The sequence below is a fragment of the Oenanthe melanoleuca genome, chromosome 1 (genome assembly GCF_029582105.1).
Source record: "Oenanthe melanoleuca isolate GR-GAL-2019-014 chromosome 1, OMel1.0, whole genome shotgun sequence".
NCBI lineage: Eukaryota > Metazoa > Chordata > Aves > Passeriformes > Muscicapidae > Oenanthe > Oenanthe melanoleuca.
This window is the reverse complement of record NC_079333.1, coordinates 100,199,590-100,217,796: the sequence shown is the minus strand read 5'-3', so window position 1 is coordinate 100,217,796 and position 18,207 is coordinate 100,199,590. Positions and strand designations below refer to the sequence as shown.

At 36.0% G+C, this 18,207-nt stretch overlaps 1 protein-coding gene across 1 annotated transcript in view; it reads left to right on the top strand.

Moving 5' to 3' along the window:
* The window catches only part of LOC130253407 (uncharacterized), a 68,926-nt gene extending 53,000 nt beyond the window's left edge, over positions 1 to 15,926 (top strand). The window contains exons 2-3 of the mRNA XM_056491969.1: positions 12,485 to 12,890; positions 15,713 to 15,926. Of these exons, the coding sequence (XP_056347944.1) occupies positions 12,485 to 12,890; positions 15,713 to 15,926 (620 nt within the window). The remainder of the gene's footprint in view (positions 1 to 12,484; positions 12,891 to 15,712) is intronic.
* The last annotated feature ends 2,281 nt before the right edge of the window (positions 15,927 to 18,207 follow it).

The following is an 18,207-nucleotide window of genomic DNA, read 5'->3' as shown; positions in this document are numbered from 1 at the left end:
GACTATGATAAACACAGAATTTGAAATTTTCAAAAATCAGTTTTCTCTTACAAAACCCCCACAACGTCTGCAATATTAACAAGTTTATATGTGACAATTATAAATTTGGCAAATATTTCGTTGAAAAACTATAGTCAGAAAAATTGAATCACTAATAAATTTGGGCTGTTTTGATCATTTACTCTTCCCAATTACTGCTTCTCTTCAACATTCAATTTTTTCCACTACTGTCTCCATTAAATAAAAACCCTGTGTTTTCCTCATTGAAAAAGCAGCAGCTTGTAGTGAAAAAGCCAATATATGATAGTTAAAATAAGTTTCCTAACAACAGCTATTAAATAGATATTAATACTGTTTAGTGTTGTATTAGCTTCTTACAATCATTTTGGGCAAAAAATAATTGCCTAATAAATAACCTTCTGGCACTGCATCAGTGGTGTTTTGAGTTGGTTTTTTGTGGGGTGTTGGTTTGTTTGTTTGGTGGTTAGGTTTGTGGTTGTTTTTAAAGAAATATATATATATATATATATATACACACTTTGAGTAATTGTAGTTGTGTTTCTTTCTTTGCAAGACATCTTTTTAAATCTTGAACTCATGGAACACTTTTTGATGTTTCTCTTTAAGTCTTCCTTCCTTTCCCTCATGACAGCTATCTCCTAATTCTTTCCTGCAGGAGCTATACTTCATCACGGTTATATGAAGCAAAGCTTGATAACTGACAGAAGAATTGCTTGGTATCACTCAGAGAACTCAGAGAGCACTGAGAATTTCATTGCTAATCCAGCTGTATTTTGGCCACAATTAACAAATGGCAGGTTTCTTCAAAGGCTGGAGGAGCTCTCTGCAGAAAGTGGGCATTGATCTTTTCCAAACACATAGGGGATCCTTGCTGAATAAAGCAATTTCATTTTTTCTGTTCTCTCATTGTATCCAAAGAAGAGCAATGAAGCTGGTGAAGGATCTAGAGAAAAAGTCCTATGAGGAGTCACTGAAAAAGCTGAGGAAAGAAGGTTCAGGGGGGCTGTAATAGTTCTCTACAACTACTTGAAATGAGGTTATTGTGAGGCAGATTTTGGCATCTTCTCCCAAGCAGCAAGAGATGGGATGAGTAAAAATGACTCCACGCTGCACCAGGGGAGGTTTAGACTGGATATTAGGAAAATAGTTATTCACCAAAAAGATTAGGAAACACTGGGAGAGGCTGCCCAGAGAAGTGATGGTGTCATCACCCTGAAGGTATTTTAAAAACCTGCAGATTTGGCACTTTAGGGACATGGTTTAGTGATGAACTTGGTAGTCTTTTGTTAATGGTTGGATCTAAAAGGTGTTTTCCACCTAAATTATTCTAGGATTCTATAATCTCCTAGAAACCTTCAAGCTTTGTGTAGAAAGTTAGTTCTTTCTCTTCTTATATTTGACCTGGTTTGAGTGTAATGTAGGAATATAAACCATTTTCTGTTCATCCAAACATGTTTGTGTTATTTCATGTCCATACTAATAAGTGTATATCCCTAAGGTGATCTGTAAGGCAGAACTGAATATAATTTCTCAAAAGTCCATGATGAATTTAGGTATATTTAGGTATATATTCAGTACTTCTAATAAGCTTAAAGGAAGATCTGAGATAGTTAGTAGGAACAAACTATTGACATCATTATTATTATAATTTCTGAGAGGATTTATACCATTTATGGGACTGATTATATGTTATTCAAATCAAGTGAATATTTTCAATGATACCTACAGCAGCAGAGCACACCTCCTCTATGAATGGCATACTACACTAACAGAGAAATTTGGAGAAGTGTGAAGGTCCTGGTGGCCTTTGTGCTCTTGTGTCTTTTGTTCAGCTTTGAGTGAAAATTGTTAGGGATTTTTTCAAGAAAATTATGTTCTGAACTTACTGTATGGGAAGAAGGCATCTGAGATTGATAAAGGAAGGAGTATGTGTAAGAAAGGCTTCTGGGTAGATTTCAGTTTCACTCTGGGCAATTAGTCACCCAGCTTCAATTAAAAGTCAGTGGAGCTTAGTGTCTAAGTACCACTCATGATTTTCAAAGTATCATTTAATTGATAGAGTAATGAATTAAAAAAAAAAAAAGAAGGTGAGGGGAAGACAGCATTTGAGTTGAAAGAGTAGATTTCTGTGAGTCTGAAATGTTTAGACTGAAAAAGTGTCATTAAAATATTTCTGTAAGGCAGAAGACAAGAACCTGCTAGTGCAGAATAAAATAGAAGAGAAATGGAGCAGTTGAAGTTTCTGTTTGATTAGAAATCTGTCACTGAGCAGCAAACTGTGCTAGGACTTTAATGTGAACAGTAATATAATGGAGTTAGAGCTACTTCTTCCCTCCTACTTCTTTGAACTGCATGAAAAAAAGCTTGATGACAATTTGGGTGCTGAGAAGATGCTGCAGCTCCGAGCAAGGAGAGGTCCTGCAGGGGGGACAGGGTGGGGAGAGGCTGATGGGTGAGGTTTAAAGAGCACATCCTGGGAAGGACAATGGCCATTGAGCCATGTGCCAGTTGCCTCCTGCCTTTGGGGCTGTCTCACCACAACTTACCCCCAGTGCAAGCAGACCTTCAGTCTTAGCACCAGAGCACAGAAAAGTCACAGGAGGGTAAGTGAGCATTCTTTTCTAGTGGGTCCTCCCCACACCTGAAACACAAAAGGGAAGAATAAATGTATAGAGAACAGTAAATTCAGTGCCAACAGCTGCTGACAAGTACACAAGCATATGTACATGTACAAAAAATCTATTCAAATTTGTTTCCTGCAATTCCAAGCAAATGAAATCTTAGTAAACAGTAAAGGCTTTGGAAAGGATCTTGGAAATTGTTGATATAGATCATTCCACTTCCTGGAATATACTTACTGTTGCAAGAGATGATGATGCTGAAGGTGCTAGGAATCTCTAAAATTAGGATTGGAAGCAAATTCAAGGGGTCATCTCATTCTACCTGCTGCCCTAAGGCAAGATAAACTCTACCTAAACTGTTCCTAGCAGGTTTGTCAAACATACTCTTAAAAACCTGCTGTGATAGAGACTCCAGAGCATCCCTTGGCATTCTGCTGATACAAGTGATGTTGAACCCTCCCTGATGTTAAAATTATTTTGTAATAGATTGGTATATCTACAAGGAGAATATTATGTCATGTGAAATAGAAACAAATACATTAATAATTAACTTAGAGATATTTTCTGTCCATATTTATTTTCCATTTGAATGAATAAAATGCATAAGTATTTACAAGAGGCATAATAAGTGCTAACATTTTTATAATTTTATAAAATAAAGTTAATTTCTTTTACTGGATATATTCTGGTCCATTCATTAAATCCTGTTCAGATTCTAGAATATCAATAAAAGACATATAAATGTATTGTGGGATAATTGATTCAGTTTGACAGCTAATAAATTTGATATGAAATATATAACAGCAGCAAAAGTCATCTATTTAATAATTCTTTATTTTTGTGAAGAATCTTTTGCATATTTTAAAATCAAATAATTTCATGTAGAAGCATTTCTTTTGATCATTCAGAATTGTTTAGAGCTGTGCATATTGATATTTACACAGGCAGTTTATTAACTGATGTTGCTAAGACTACATACATGAGCAATGGTTGATGAAATCCACAAAAATTGTAATATTTATATTAGAGAATTCAACCCTGCATGTATTTATACTAATGAATGCAGGAAAATTACTTATGAAATGTGAAATGCTTTGGTGTTTATCTTCTGAACACTGAAACTCACTTTGGGCTCTACATTTACTGAAGAGGGAGTTCACTTACACAGCTACTCAAATTTGTCTTTTGATTCTCTCTGCGATATTGACATTTTGCAGAGTGATGTGGGTATCAGTGTTAATGCTCTCAGTTTTAGCTTCTGATTGAATCTATTATTGATAACCTTGGTGAGAAAAATAGGACAAATAGGATTTGCAGCCTTTTTTAGTTTGGATTTTTGCTTACATTTATAAAACAAATTTATAAAATTTAAACAAAGATTGACTAAAATTCGAAGAAACAAAAATTCGGACAATCATTTGCTCAGAAATGCTGAGATATTTATAAAAGGTCCGAGGAAATCTGAGAAGGTAAATATATGGTGCATTTATCTCATAGTGACTTTCCTCAGGCTTTGTCAATCTAGGTGGAACATTTACACAGGAGTTGAAAAGAGAAATGCATGCATAACATTTAGAGAAGAAGCCTTAAAAGCCAGGTCAAGTTTCATTTCATGTTACCTGAAATGATCAGATTTCTGTCTCAAGATATACTAAAGAAAAAGCAGAAGTCCTGATGTGAACCAGCAAAGCTGATAGAATTTCAGAGTGCATATAATCAATGTTATCAATATATTGATTTTATATAATGCATATAACCAATACAATCAGAAATATTTATCTGGCTATCCATTTTGGTCAGCTTTTTGAAGACGGTGGCCACTCTTAGTCTGGGTTAAAACAGAGGGAAACAATGGCTATATTTCAATATTTTTGAAGTAGCTCAGGATTTTTATGGTGGAAACTTGAAACTGCATTTATGAGCTTTTTCGAGCCCAGCTTTGTATATACCAGATTAGGTTCTGTCAGAAATCTCAGGAAGTTTTTGTGATTATTTGGGAACACAAGATTTGATCTCAATTTCCATGCATTTATATGAATGCCAGCAACTCTAATGCTGTAATAATGTTACAGTGGCCATTGAATGATTATTATTAGGGTATATTTGCTTAAAAGAAACTAATGAGAAAGTATTTATAAAAGCAGCAAAACATAAAAAAGTGAGGTAAGGTAATAGAAATTCAATATTATAAAAAGGAACTCAGTGTAATCAAATGCTCCTTGATTTGAATAAAGTGAAAAATTTATTTAATAATCAACTTAGTCACTCTCAAGGTATCATTCAGGTAAAAGTGTTTACAAAAATTCTGAGATGTTTTTATGTTAAATTAGATAGAATGAAAATGTATAAACTATATTCTTTTTTCTTGTAACCTTGAACAAAAAAGTGCTTGGGCTTACCAATTATTTTCATCTTACTAAAAAACTGAAAACAAAAAAAAACCCTTTCCATAGAAGGGTATGAGACTGATATATTTTATATGAAGAACAATTAAAAGAATAAATATATGTGTGGATAGAAAAGATTTTGCTCAGATGTGTAGAAGACAAAATCTGATATATTTCTTTCCAAAATTTCCAATATATATATTATATTTAGATATTTTTCATTCCATTTATGCACAAACCAATTTACTCTGCCTACTATTCTTTGCAATTTTAAGCATACACAGAGTAGTGGGGCTCATGGACCAGGTTTTTAGTCCTCTTCATTTATTATAAATTAGAGCACAAAAAAGAGTGTCCTTAAATATAAATCATGTAGGTTTTTGAAGTATGTAGTCAAACACTGGGTTTGAATATTGAGTTCAGTGTTGTGTTTAAACATGGCAAAATTTAACTTTGTGAGATAACAATTCCAAAGGGGAATTTAAAACAACAGAAGATAATTAATGGCAAGTAACAATGCAAATTAAAATTTCTTAATGAAACATAAGGTAATTTAACTTCTTGGATTTGGAACACCAGCTAATTAAAATGTGTATAGCAAAAATTAAGTTGGAACAGAATTGCATACCCTTAAACAAAAATAAAATAGGAAGGAAGCAAGAGCAAAGAAAAATAATTAGAAGGTTCTGATCCAATCTGATAGCTTTTAAATAAGAAGCAATATTTTCCAAATGAAAGTAAAAGATCCCCAAATACACTCATGGCAGTGGAAAAAAAGGAGGAAAAAACCCTCGCAGAACAGCAAAGAAAAAAGTGAATGTCTTTTGAAACTGTGGAGGGAGAATCAGAATAGAAATATCTGTCTAGAGACACTCAAATAATAAATAAATCAGTGGATTATATCAGAAGCAAGAAATGTGCAAATAAGAAATAGGAGGAAAATATGGATTTTGAAGAATGTAAAATAAGTAAAATATTTTCACAGGCATTACATAGCTTTCCTTGATTCATATTTATATTGACGAGGGTGATGAAAATGTACACCCCAACATATTCATGATTCTCTTTAGGTAACACTGAAATCAGTAGACTACAGTTAAATTACAGTATATTCAGTCAAAAACAGTCATTTGCATTTAATGATTTGGGTTCTTACAGGAGTTCTTCCTATGTTGTTCATTAAATGCAAGAAACAGACTCATTTTAGCAACACTTTGCACCCTCATGTTTGATTTCATGTCTGTCTCCAATTATAATTATGATTGCTGTTTGCTAACACAGAAAAAATTTTTGAGTAAAAAAATTTAGAAAAAATTAAAATCCCTTTCTAGTATATTAGTTTTTCAAGAACAAGTTCTTTTTCTGAGCTTTGATCAAATGAAGCAATGAAATTTGTTTCTAAGGTCTGGTGCCATTTTGAATCTTATAATTTATGTTGCTTTGCACCCAAAACACTGGGTTTTGTGTGTGTGTTAGAGTGTGTGAAGGGCTCACTCACCACTTCTGTGAATGGAAAGGTAGGGAATGGAATTGTCACTGGAATGCTGCCAAGGAATATGTTTCAGACCTGAATGTGTAATACTTCACACAGAGCTGCAGACAAGTAGCAAACAAGTGAGTTAAAGGCTTTTGGAAGGGCCTCCAGAGGTTTTCACTTAGCCTGGAAACTTGGAATGAGTGACAGTGAGGATACTTCTGGCCTTATTAAGCAGAGCACTGCCTAAGACCCAAACATCAGTCAGTAAATCTTACCTTAGAAGAAGACTTATATAGGATTGCTAGGATTGTGTTGAATGTGCAATTAACAATCTAGAAAAAAAACTGACAAAATAGCATACCACAAAAATATACATTAATCATAGAAAGTTATGAAGACTAGTAGGGGACCTAATGGTAAGCAGATATGAATGGGATAGTAGTCAAAATTCTTTAGGGATAAATGCACAGCAGCATACATAACAAGAGATGTCATCAAAAAATTGTACACATCAATCATGTTAAATTAGCTGAATCAAATAGGGGAAATTATCAAGTCCATGATATCATCAGTGTAAAACCGGTGACCACCAGTGGTTAGGAAAGAATCTATGTTAGGCTGTATGAGGAAAAATAAAGTTAGTAACCACACCTTTCTAATGATGGATGCAATTATAAGAACACCTTTATATTGCAGTGGATGAGTTTGGTGATAAAAATTAGAAATACAGAAAGCATCAGAGTACTTTAAAACTGATTTACACAGTTAAAAATACAGGTACATATTTTTTAAATGGATTATAAAATGCCTCTTTTTTCATTCTGTAGTTCTGAAACCCAAAGAAAAAGAAACAGAAAAATAAAAGTTGTGAAAATAAATACAACTTTACATTATTTTAGCTCAATATGGTATTGAAGCCAGTAGCTTACAAGTAGTTCAGACAGAACATAATCATGGTTGATAAATATTTAGGTGGAGAAAATAACTAAAAGTCATTAAATTATGATCAGAAGAATAAATTTTATCCAGTTTAGATCAAGCTTCATCTGTAAGTTATGCCAGTTATGCTCTCCTTCTACTTGAAGCATCTTATGCTGACTACTTTAAGGATGGGAAAAGAGGAAGGCTGTGCAGCAAAATCTGATTTGGAAAGATAATCCCTATAGGAAATTAAGAGGAAATATGATATCTCTTTAGATAACATCTTGAAATGTCATCTACTTTTAGTATTTCCTTTTTCTGATTTCAAAAGAGATATCTAGCCTCCTCTAGCTTTTACAGCAACATATAAATCAGTTGTCAAAGCTGAATTGCCTAATCATCTTTGCCTGTCTACTTTTAGGCACCATTTGCTAATGGTTTACTCACTGCAACATCGTACTGCTTTCCAAATTTATAAAGCAAGAATACTATTGAAATAACTACTAAAATAACACTACAGAACATTACTGTCTCCTTCTCCTAGTTCAGTGAATGACAGAGATTTATTTTACAAATAACAGGAAATACCCTATCCAGGTATTTTTGCAGGATCTTTCAAGCAGATGTTATCTCCTCTAGAAAAAAAAAAAATGAGCAAATTTATATTACATTAGTTGTTTGTTTTCTGTTTGTTTGTTTGGAGACTAGAAGATGTTTGCCTTTAAACATTATATCAGAGGAGATTAAAATCTGGGTCGGAAAATCTGGAGAAAGGCAAAAGTCTATTCAGAGTGGAACCCCTTAAATGAAACTCTTGCACTTAGGAAAAAAACTTATCATCATAAATCCTCTTAATTGCAAACAATGCACCTGCAGTGCTTCCCATTAAGAGGAAACAAAATTTACTTGAGTGAGGAATATCTGGCTGTGCACTATCCCACAGCTATGAAAGTCATAGTTGAAATTTGGTCATGCTTCTGTGGGGTTTGCATTTATGTGACACATGAACAAAAATCACCCTTGGTGCCATGCTCAGGTGCATGTGATTACAGAAAAAATAATCTTGGAACAGATTCTGTGTCAATCGTGTGATTTACATATTGCTGTGTCAGTCACAATATAAAAATATTAATATCTTGCCTTCTGAAGCAGAAAAGTAGAAACTATGGTGACAATAGCAATGTCTTGCAAACAGTACCTCATGTTTGTAATCATGATTGCCATGATTACATTACATATTAATCTACAAAACTTCATTATTCTTTTGCCTTATGCTGGTTAAGCAGGGTACATTGGTAAGATTATGCACACACAACTAGAAAGAAAATAATGTCATATAATTATTGCCACATTTTTAATAATTTCTCTTTGTCCCTTATGGATATATGGCAAGAATAGAATACTATTTCCATTCTATTCCTTTCAGTATTGTTTCTGATATAAGATTTTGTCTAATCCCACACAGCTATTCTTATGCAACTATGTGATGTAATTGTGCTTATTAAACATTCAGCTTGTACAGCCATTAGATAACCAACAGACAATCTTCATATAAATTGCTGTACTTGAAACCTAAAAACTAAAAATCTTGCAATACTTTCTTTTAACATGTGACTAGTTTTAACTGAAAACAATCTTCAGAGCATACACTTTGATGACTTTGCATAGGCCCTATTTAGAAAGAGGCTTGATATATCCATGTAAAGATATAAGTCAATATATAAAATTCAAAGCCAAATGAGCACTAAAGCTGAATAAATTGATGGAAAACACACTTTGTTTTGGATTAAATGTGTTGGATCCCAAACACTTGGTCTGACTGGGCTAGTTGTCTTTCATAGCAGCCTGTATGCTTTGGATATTTTGGCTAAAACAGTGTTGGTAACACATCAATGCTTGCAAACAGTACTGACACAGTGTCAAGGCTTTATCTTTTTCTTACTCTGCTCCCTGCCTATCAAGCATGAATGGGTAATAGGTTGGCAGGAAACAGAGCTGGGAGAAATAACCCAAACTGGCCAAAGGGACATTTAATATCATATGATTTCATCCTTACAGAGAGGGGGAGTAGAAACATTTTGGATTTCAAGTAGGCTATTGCTTGGAGACTGACTAGATGTTGGTCTGATTTCTTTTGTTCCATGTGTTTGTCTCTGTCCCCTTCCCTCTCCCCCTTTCCTTTTACATATTAATCTATCTTTATCTCAAATCAGATGTCTTCTCACTTTCGTTCTTCTGTTTTCTTCCCTGATCCCGCCAAGGGTGAGGGAACAAGCAAATGGCTCTGAAGAAACTCAAGTACTGCTCGGCATCCACCCATCACCACAACACTATTGAATCATATACCATTTGTAATCTACATTATTCTGTGATCCTGGTGACTAAGAAATTTTATAATCTAAATCTAACTAATCTAAATAAATTCTAGGTACCACAGCTGTGTGGCCTTGGAAATTTGAAACAAATACTTAACAGAAACAAAGATGAGGGACCAGAGATTAACCTTAATTACTGAGAACATATAGATCCCCTGGTTAAAAGAATAAAATGACTGATAAAGCATATTGAACTAAACTAGTATAAATTATTAATATGCAATTACTAATAAGTCGCAGCTAAAGAATAATAAGAAAGAAGTATAATTTGATTTTTAAAAATATATTTTTTTCGTTTTGGGTAAGCTGCTGAAGTCACAGTGTTATATCTGAAATCAGAAATTGGTTCCCTGAAATAGATTGAATGTTTGAATGAAAAAAATTACATTTATGTGATTTGGGTTCTGGTGTAATGATGCTATTCTTGCACTGCTTTATTCAAGGTTATATTTACCAGGTAAAATATGCAAATTTAATATAATTCCACTCTGTCTTTCTCTCTTTGAAACATGAAGGAAAAAAGTTCCAGATTAAAAATATTACTGATTAACTGAAGATGGCATTACACTATCTTACTTAACATCTTTGCTTGCCTCTTAGCTTGGTTATGCTACTCATTTATCACTGTTGTCTTGTTATGTCATCTGTTTTTCCTCAAATAAATTTACGTGTTTGACATAAGAATTTTGCTTAAATTCTTGTGACATCAAGATGCAAATGATCTTGTAACATTTCCTCTGATGTGCCATTACCTCTTCCTCTATATATCTCTTAATGCTTGATCCTGTGGTTATTTACCCCAAATTTTTGAAGTGAAGTCAAAGTCAACTAGATCTGTTAGCAACCCTTTGAAAGTCTCCTTGAAGCAGCATCAGTAGTGACATCCAACCTGAGTTTCTTACATGAGAACTCAGAGTATACTTTTCCATCATTCTCAAAACAGGACAGGACAACTGCTCCAGATTTCTGGAAGCGGTTGTTCCCCATGCTGGGCTTTTCTGAAAAGCTATGAGTTTTCTGTGCTTGAACTTAGATGTTACACTTGGAAAGTAGCAATAGCACGGAGGAAATAATAAACAGCCACATACTCAGCTGACCTGTATTTTGGAAAAAGCAGGATACTCTGAATTGACACTGATGTAGTAATAAAGTATCTGTCTTCTTCTTGGGGTAATATATTGCAATGAGTCTCCTCCAATTAATCTCTCTCCATGGAATTTCACAAAAGTGTAAAACTTACTGTGAACAATCTCTGAGGTGATATTGTAAATCGGACAGAAAGAAATTAAGATTTCTGAGAAATAAATTGAACTGAATAATACAGTTCTCCTTGAGGTGTGTAAGGGCAGCGCGTGTGTGTGAGAGAGAGAAATACATGAATGCCATTATCCCTGTGGATTTTATACAATCTTCATAGTTTACAAATAAGCACATATATCATAGACATAACCGATTAATTAATTCTTCATAGTACTTTTACCTTTGGAATATCCCTATAGGTACTAATAAAGTAGGAGCAAAACCACTGTTAGCCATGTCCATGGCCACTATATCTGTCAGCATCTCATGGAGAGCAGACCAGGCACACAGGAGGCAAACTGGCTCCTGAGAGAGTCTATCTGAGCAGGTGGTGATGTGCAGACTGGTTGTGCCTGAGGAGGTGTCACAGTGTGACTTGGGTTTGCCAATTTTAATATATTTAGTTTCCTTTAGAGATAGGTTTAGGAGTATAGACAAGGCAGGCTTAAAACTTAAAAAGATATAAGAAGAAATTTATTAATAACACAAAAATAATTCAGAATAAGATTTCTAGATTATTCCCTCCTCCCTTCATTCCACATTTCTTAACAACAACATACAGAAAACACTTCAGTCATTTATCTACTTAAATAATCATTTCAGTTCACTCTAGAGAGAAAAGTCCCTTTTTTGGCTTTAGGCTTAGGGGATGTTTCCACTCCCACAATTTGCATCCGCCCAGACCTGTAAACTATGATTTCCTCCCATTCCCACAGTCCTTCCAGAGCCGTTTTATGGATTATGATGCACACATGGGGTGCCACTATTAAAGGCAGGCTGCTGAAAATCAAAATTCTCTTCATCTCCTTCTCTATCAAATGTCTCTGTTCATATTCCAGTCCCAGAACAGAGAGAGCTCCATTTCCCTGAGGCAAAAGGTCTTCTTCTCAAGCACCCAAACCTCCCCAAGTATATTTCACAGTTTAAAGGAATTTTAGTGAAGTCACAGTCCCCTTATAGCCTCAGAAAAAAAAAAAAAATGGTTTTCAGCTACTCATCAGTTGCATCTTTTCAATCTCTTCCCACCAGGAGCTGTATCTTCATTTCGCTGACCTCTGTAGACTCCATGCTATATTTCTTCTCATTCAGGGGAGCTCAGGAGATCGAGAATCTTATCCAGATATTAAAAGAGTTAAAATTGCATCCAGAATGTGAAGAAGCCCCGTGGTCAGCTGGAGGCCTCTTTTCTCAGAACAAGCAGGGGGAGGGAGAGCTTTGGTGGCTCCCCGATCCCCCCGCTCGGCCACGCCACGTGGAGAGGGGAGCCAAGCAGAGCAGAGCCGAGCTGAGCCGAGCCGAGCCGAGCCGAGCCGAGCCGAGCCGAGCCGAGCCGAGCCGGGAGCGTGCAGGGCCGGGGGCCACCAGGCCATGGCTGAGGCCAAGCCGAGCCTGGAGCCGGGCCTGGGCCCGAGGCCGAGCCTGGAGCCGGGCCTGGGCCCGAGGCCGAGCCTGGAGCCGGGCCGGGGGCCGGGCCCGGCCAGAGCCACCGCACCTCCAGGGAGGCCGGAAGCCGAAAGAGCGGCCCACTTGCCGCCAATGTGATTTATGAAAACAAAACAACTCTCTCATTGGCCACCTGGGATAACAACCACCAAACCAGCCCTCCGACTGGTCCTGCATCCCACAGGGGAAGCTCCCAGAGGGGGGACAGCCCCTCCATTCCCCCAGGTGGCTCTGCCCTCCACCCTTCCATGTGGAACCAGCACAGGAGGCCAAGAGCTTACATAAGGGTGCACAGTCCTGAGTCACTGATTTTGTCACCTGCCCTCAGTGCCAAAAGTGAGACAAGGTAGGTGTCTGCTGTTCCTGCAGCCAGTAATCACACAAAACTCTAAAGAGTTGTGTAACCCCAACCATCCTCTGCTCTGAAACTCTCTGACTCTTAATCTTCTTCCTAACATATATAAAAAAATAAACCAAGTGAGATACCAGAAACCCCTCAGCTTTTGCTTTCTTTGTGTCCTGTTATATTTTCTTCCACTAATCTGTCTATTTTCCACCTCCTACTTCCTTCTGCCTCTGTCATCTCTGTCATGTGTTTATGTACATACAAATTCAATAGTGTGTAACAAAGGCAAGATCTGGCTGAAACAATTGTAAAGGTTTACCATGAGAGTGTATCTCAGTGCTCTTGATTTCAACATGTTCTGATACAGAAAATATATTGATATAAGTAGACCATCATCTCATAGTGGAAATGCCACAGGGGTAGACAGCCACCTATTATCAATTCCATCTTCCATCTCAGTTGATGTGCCTGTGTGATTGAACATCTGTTTTAAAAATCAGTGTGGTGCCTAACACCTCCCAAGTGAAGTCTGACTCACTGATAAGGTCACTTGCACCTCAGCAACTTCTGGACATTGGACACAAGTGGCTCCTCAGAGCCCCACATCAGTGGGGGAATGTTGAGAATAAACAGCCAAAGCTGAAAGGGATGGCAGCACAAAGAAAAACAGCAGTGCTGTTCCTGACAAGGATATTAATCATGAGGATCAACGTCAGGAAATAGCTGGAAAAAGTCAAAAGAGATCAGGCATAAAGGAACAGTGTGATAGATTTATCTTCCCCTTTAGATAAAAGAACAGGGGATTTAAAAACAGATAAGGCATTTTATGGTACCTGCACTTTCCACCAGAGCTAAATTAAAAAAAAAAATATATATGCCCAAAACAAATATTCAAGTTTTACTTAAAGTTTTTAAAATGTGTCTAATTTTCTTCTGGAGTTCCCTGTGAAATGGCCATTTTTACCATATTTTTGTAGTTTAATCCCAGGTGGGCAGCTCAGCCCCACAGAAGAGCTCAATACTTGCCCTTCAGTGGGATGAGAGAAAAAGAAGTTTAAATTGAGAAAATTCATGAGTGCCACTAAAGACATTAACAGGTAAAGCAAAAGCTGTGCACACAAGCAAAGTCAGCAGTTCATTCATCACTTCCCAAAGGTAGGCAGTTTGGCAAACTCCAGGAAAGCTGATCTCCATCCTGCATAACAGGGGCTTGGCAAGACAACCATCATTCCAGATGTGTCTCCCTCTTTCTTCTCCTTCACCCAGCTTTTATTGCTGAGCCTGATCCCTGATCCCTGATATGGTCTGGGGTATCCTGCTGGGCACTGGGGCCAGCTTTCCTGGCTCTGTGCCCTCCCAGCTCATTGGGCACTCCCAGATCGCTCCTGGGTGTGTGAAAAGTGAAAAAGGCCTTGACCCTGTGTGAGCACTGCTCAGCAGAACCTACAACATCCATGTTATCAAATTATAAACACAGCACCAAGGCAGCTACCATGAATAAATTAACTTTATCACCACCAAAAATACATACTATTTTTTTTCCTATTCTGATTCTGATTTTTTCCCAGAGCATTACAAATTCTACAACCTGAGGAGCATCTGCAAATCTCAACGATGTCAATGACGGAATACTTTGAAAAGCAAATACAATATTTTTATTTAAATTTTTCCTTATTTTAAAATTATTCAACATACCTCATGGACAAACTGTAAATAATTCTTGCTTAACACAATGGAGTATGAAAAACTAGAACAAAAACCTGAGGCAAAAACATTTCCTTCAAAATTAAACATACATACTTCACACCTGACCATTCAAATCCTGAAAGTCCTTCAGTCACACAATTCTTCAGCAGCTGAATATACATAGTGCCTAAAGGATTCCTCCCTATACCATTTTTGTGTTCGCCCCCAAATTTTCTTTTTTCTTTTTTTATCTTTTTCTTAAGAAAATGTGCAAATTGTTTTGTGCAGATACAGAATTATAAATTGAATATTTTCAGCTACAGTTTTGAAAATATTCCTTTTGTGTCTGAGCAGGCAGACAGTACATGTATTTGCTCATCCTTGCAAATCTTTACTTGTTATTTCTCATTATCCACACATAAAACAGAAGTGCTTAAATGGTTGGATGAAAGGGGAATAACTCAAACAAGAGATTCATGTCATTATCACAAATTATTCTCACCATTAGAAAGGGAATAATGATGAGAAAAAAAAGAAAAAGTAAAGAACAGACTTAATAAACTGTACTCTATTTCTAATTCATTTGTGTATAGTAGAAAAAAGTAAAACATACATTAAATATCACATATTTGTTTATTTGGTAAAGATAAAATAAGTTTAGTATTTTTGAAAGTATTTAAACTTATAGAAATTAAAACTTTATTTAAGTGCTTTCACTGTTTTTATAGCATTAAAATTACGCAAATTTTGATTTTCAATTTGAAATAAAATATTGATAAAAAAGACAATCTAGGCAATTTTTGAATTACAGTTAAATCACAAAGTAAACAGTCATAACTTTTTTTCCCACAAATCTCACAGCAACAGACTGGCAAAGGCTAGGTTCCTTAGAATCATAGAAAGTAATCCTTAGCACTTGTGTTCAGCTCACTCATTTCAGCTTTTTAAAAAAATTTAATTAAAATTTTAATCTGCTGTAGGAATGTTAATTGTTATTATCTCATGAGGGCTGAATGACTTTGGATATAGAAGCATCTATCTGCAGGGTGAGTAAACAGCAGCTAATAAGTAATCATTATCGTGTTTGGATTTCATTTAAAGTTTTTTTGTTTGGTTTTTTTTTTCTGTCTCTACAGGGTGGAGAAGGAACACCTGCCTAGGAAGAAGCGTTCAGAGGAAATTTCTCTCCACTGCTTCTATAAAAATTCTCTACTTCATTCTGAAAACATTTTTAAGCTAAGATGTTTCAGAGTTGTAAACTGGGAGAGGATAACGTCTCAGAATTTTTCTTTATTTCTCTGGGTCTTCATTCTCTTCACAGAAAATGTCTTCATTATGTATACAAAATAATTGCTAAAATTAGGATAGCAAATTTTGCACCTATACTGAGTCTGTCTGAGATGGACAGCAGCCCTCAGAGTGCTGTGCTTTGCACTGGTGGCTGGAAAGGTGTTGATACCACACCAGAGCTTAGGCTGCTGCTGAGCAGGGCTCGCACAGCACCAAGAATGACTCTCATCATTCCCTCCATCAGTAACCTGAGGGTGGGAAAGATCCTAGGAGAGCACACACCCAGGGCAAAGAGATATTCCATACCACATGATGTCTGCTCAGATATAAATGCTGAGAAAAGAGGAGGAGAGGGCTACAAATTTACTGTAATGATATTTTCCCTTTGTAGCAGCTCCTGCAGGGCTGAAGTCCTGCTTCTCAGAAGTGGCAGGGCATCACCTGCTGATGAGAGGTACAGAATTTTCCTTCCCTTCTATGCTTGACCTTTTATTTTGCTTTTAAAATTGTCTTTATCTACATCCATGAGGACTGATGTTTTTCTCTCATTTTCTGCCCCCCATTTTTCTGCTGAATGATAGAACAGCTTGGTGTACACCTGATATCCAGCCAACATCAGCCCACCACACCATCAAACTCCTTCACTGTTATTGACAATTCCTCACCTTCCATGTTTATAAAAATGTAAGATTCGATTTTAAAAGATGTGTTTTATTGCAAGAAAAAGTTATTTTATGATAATATTATTTTTATATTACTGAATTTGATTTTCTATGATCATGGTCCTGCTCTGGTTAGCTTCCTATTGATTGACATTGTCTGCACAGTATCCAACTTATTTTCTATTTTGGTTGTCTTACTTTTGAAAAAATGTCTTAAATTTGGGTATTTTTATTGCTAATGTATTAATGTAACCTGTATCAGGTCAGTTATCAACATTTTGTGTGATATTAGTGATGGCTTACTTTGTTCTTTTTATTAACAAGCAAATAAAAAAATCCCAAAACAAAAAAATGAACACAAAACCAACTAAGACCCAACAAAAATGTGTTCAAGTCCAGTATCACCATACATCCCTATTCCCAACTCACTCAGCCAAATCTAGAAAGTTGTTTAAGATGCTGTACAGACATTACGTCATTGACTAAGGATAAGAACATTTCAGCAAACCAACGGAGAACTCAATCAAGAGGTGAAAGTGCTTTCTGAGAACGTCCTTTTCCTGATGAACATGAAGTCTGTGATTTTCCAGAATTAATGGACATGTGATCTTGGCTTACAATTATAAAATTTCTAGTTTTTTTTTTTTTTAATAGATTTCTTAAAATCTTAGAATACTTGCTCCTTTAGAAATACATACATAATTCCCTCTAATAGTGATCCCTTGCTTGATATTGACAGGAGTCACTATTGGACTTGGTCACTGTTTGCAATGATTTTGTTGCAAATATGTCTGAAAGCAAACTGAGAAGGCTGTGCTCCCTCCAGCAATTTATTAGCAACCTTTTATGTGTAGCAGATGAGTAAGGAATCAACTGACTACGCTTGGAAAAATATGGAAACTACAAACTACAAGGAGATCTGCAAAGCAGTTCCATTGGGATTATCAGATATATAAAAATAAAGATGTTCTGCTCTGTCATAAGCATAGACACACATAGAGCTTTATGACAAAGGTATATGGAATAGAATAGCAAGATTATCAGGGTATTCTACAGAACTGAGAGAATCACCAAGTGACAGATTATACTTAGAGCACAATAGCTTAAAAATATTGAAGAACCCCAACAGGACTCTGTTTGTACAACTCCTTAATAGTGTGCTAGTCTAATTATATATAGGATAGTATGAGCTAATACATTTTTATCACATTTAGCAATGAAAATTCAGCATTCAAATGTTAACTGCATCTAACACTGCATTTAGATTGTCCTTTAAAATCCATTTTCTACAGCATTGATTTTACAGCTAATAATTATTTTTTTTCTCTCTTGTTACCAGCTCACCATAATTAGAGGCAATGGAAATAAAAGTGAAAACTAAATGTAAATGTTGAAGTAGTGCTCTGCTGCCCACACTCATACTAAGGCCAATTTACTAGCTGTTACCTTGATAAGTAACTGTTTGTGCATAACCAAGCAATATCTTAAGGTGGTGCAAGAGGCAGCAATATTCTCAGTTTCTTGAGCATTTCCTTTCAATATCTGAAAATATAAATCAATCTCAGGCCTACTTTGCAAGGTGGGAAAATGAACAGCCTGGCAGTAGATTCTCCCATTTGAGCAGAGATTTTATAGAGATGATCTCAGAAACTACAGAAAGATACCATGTACGTACACTG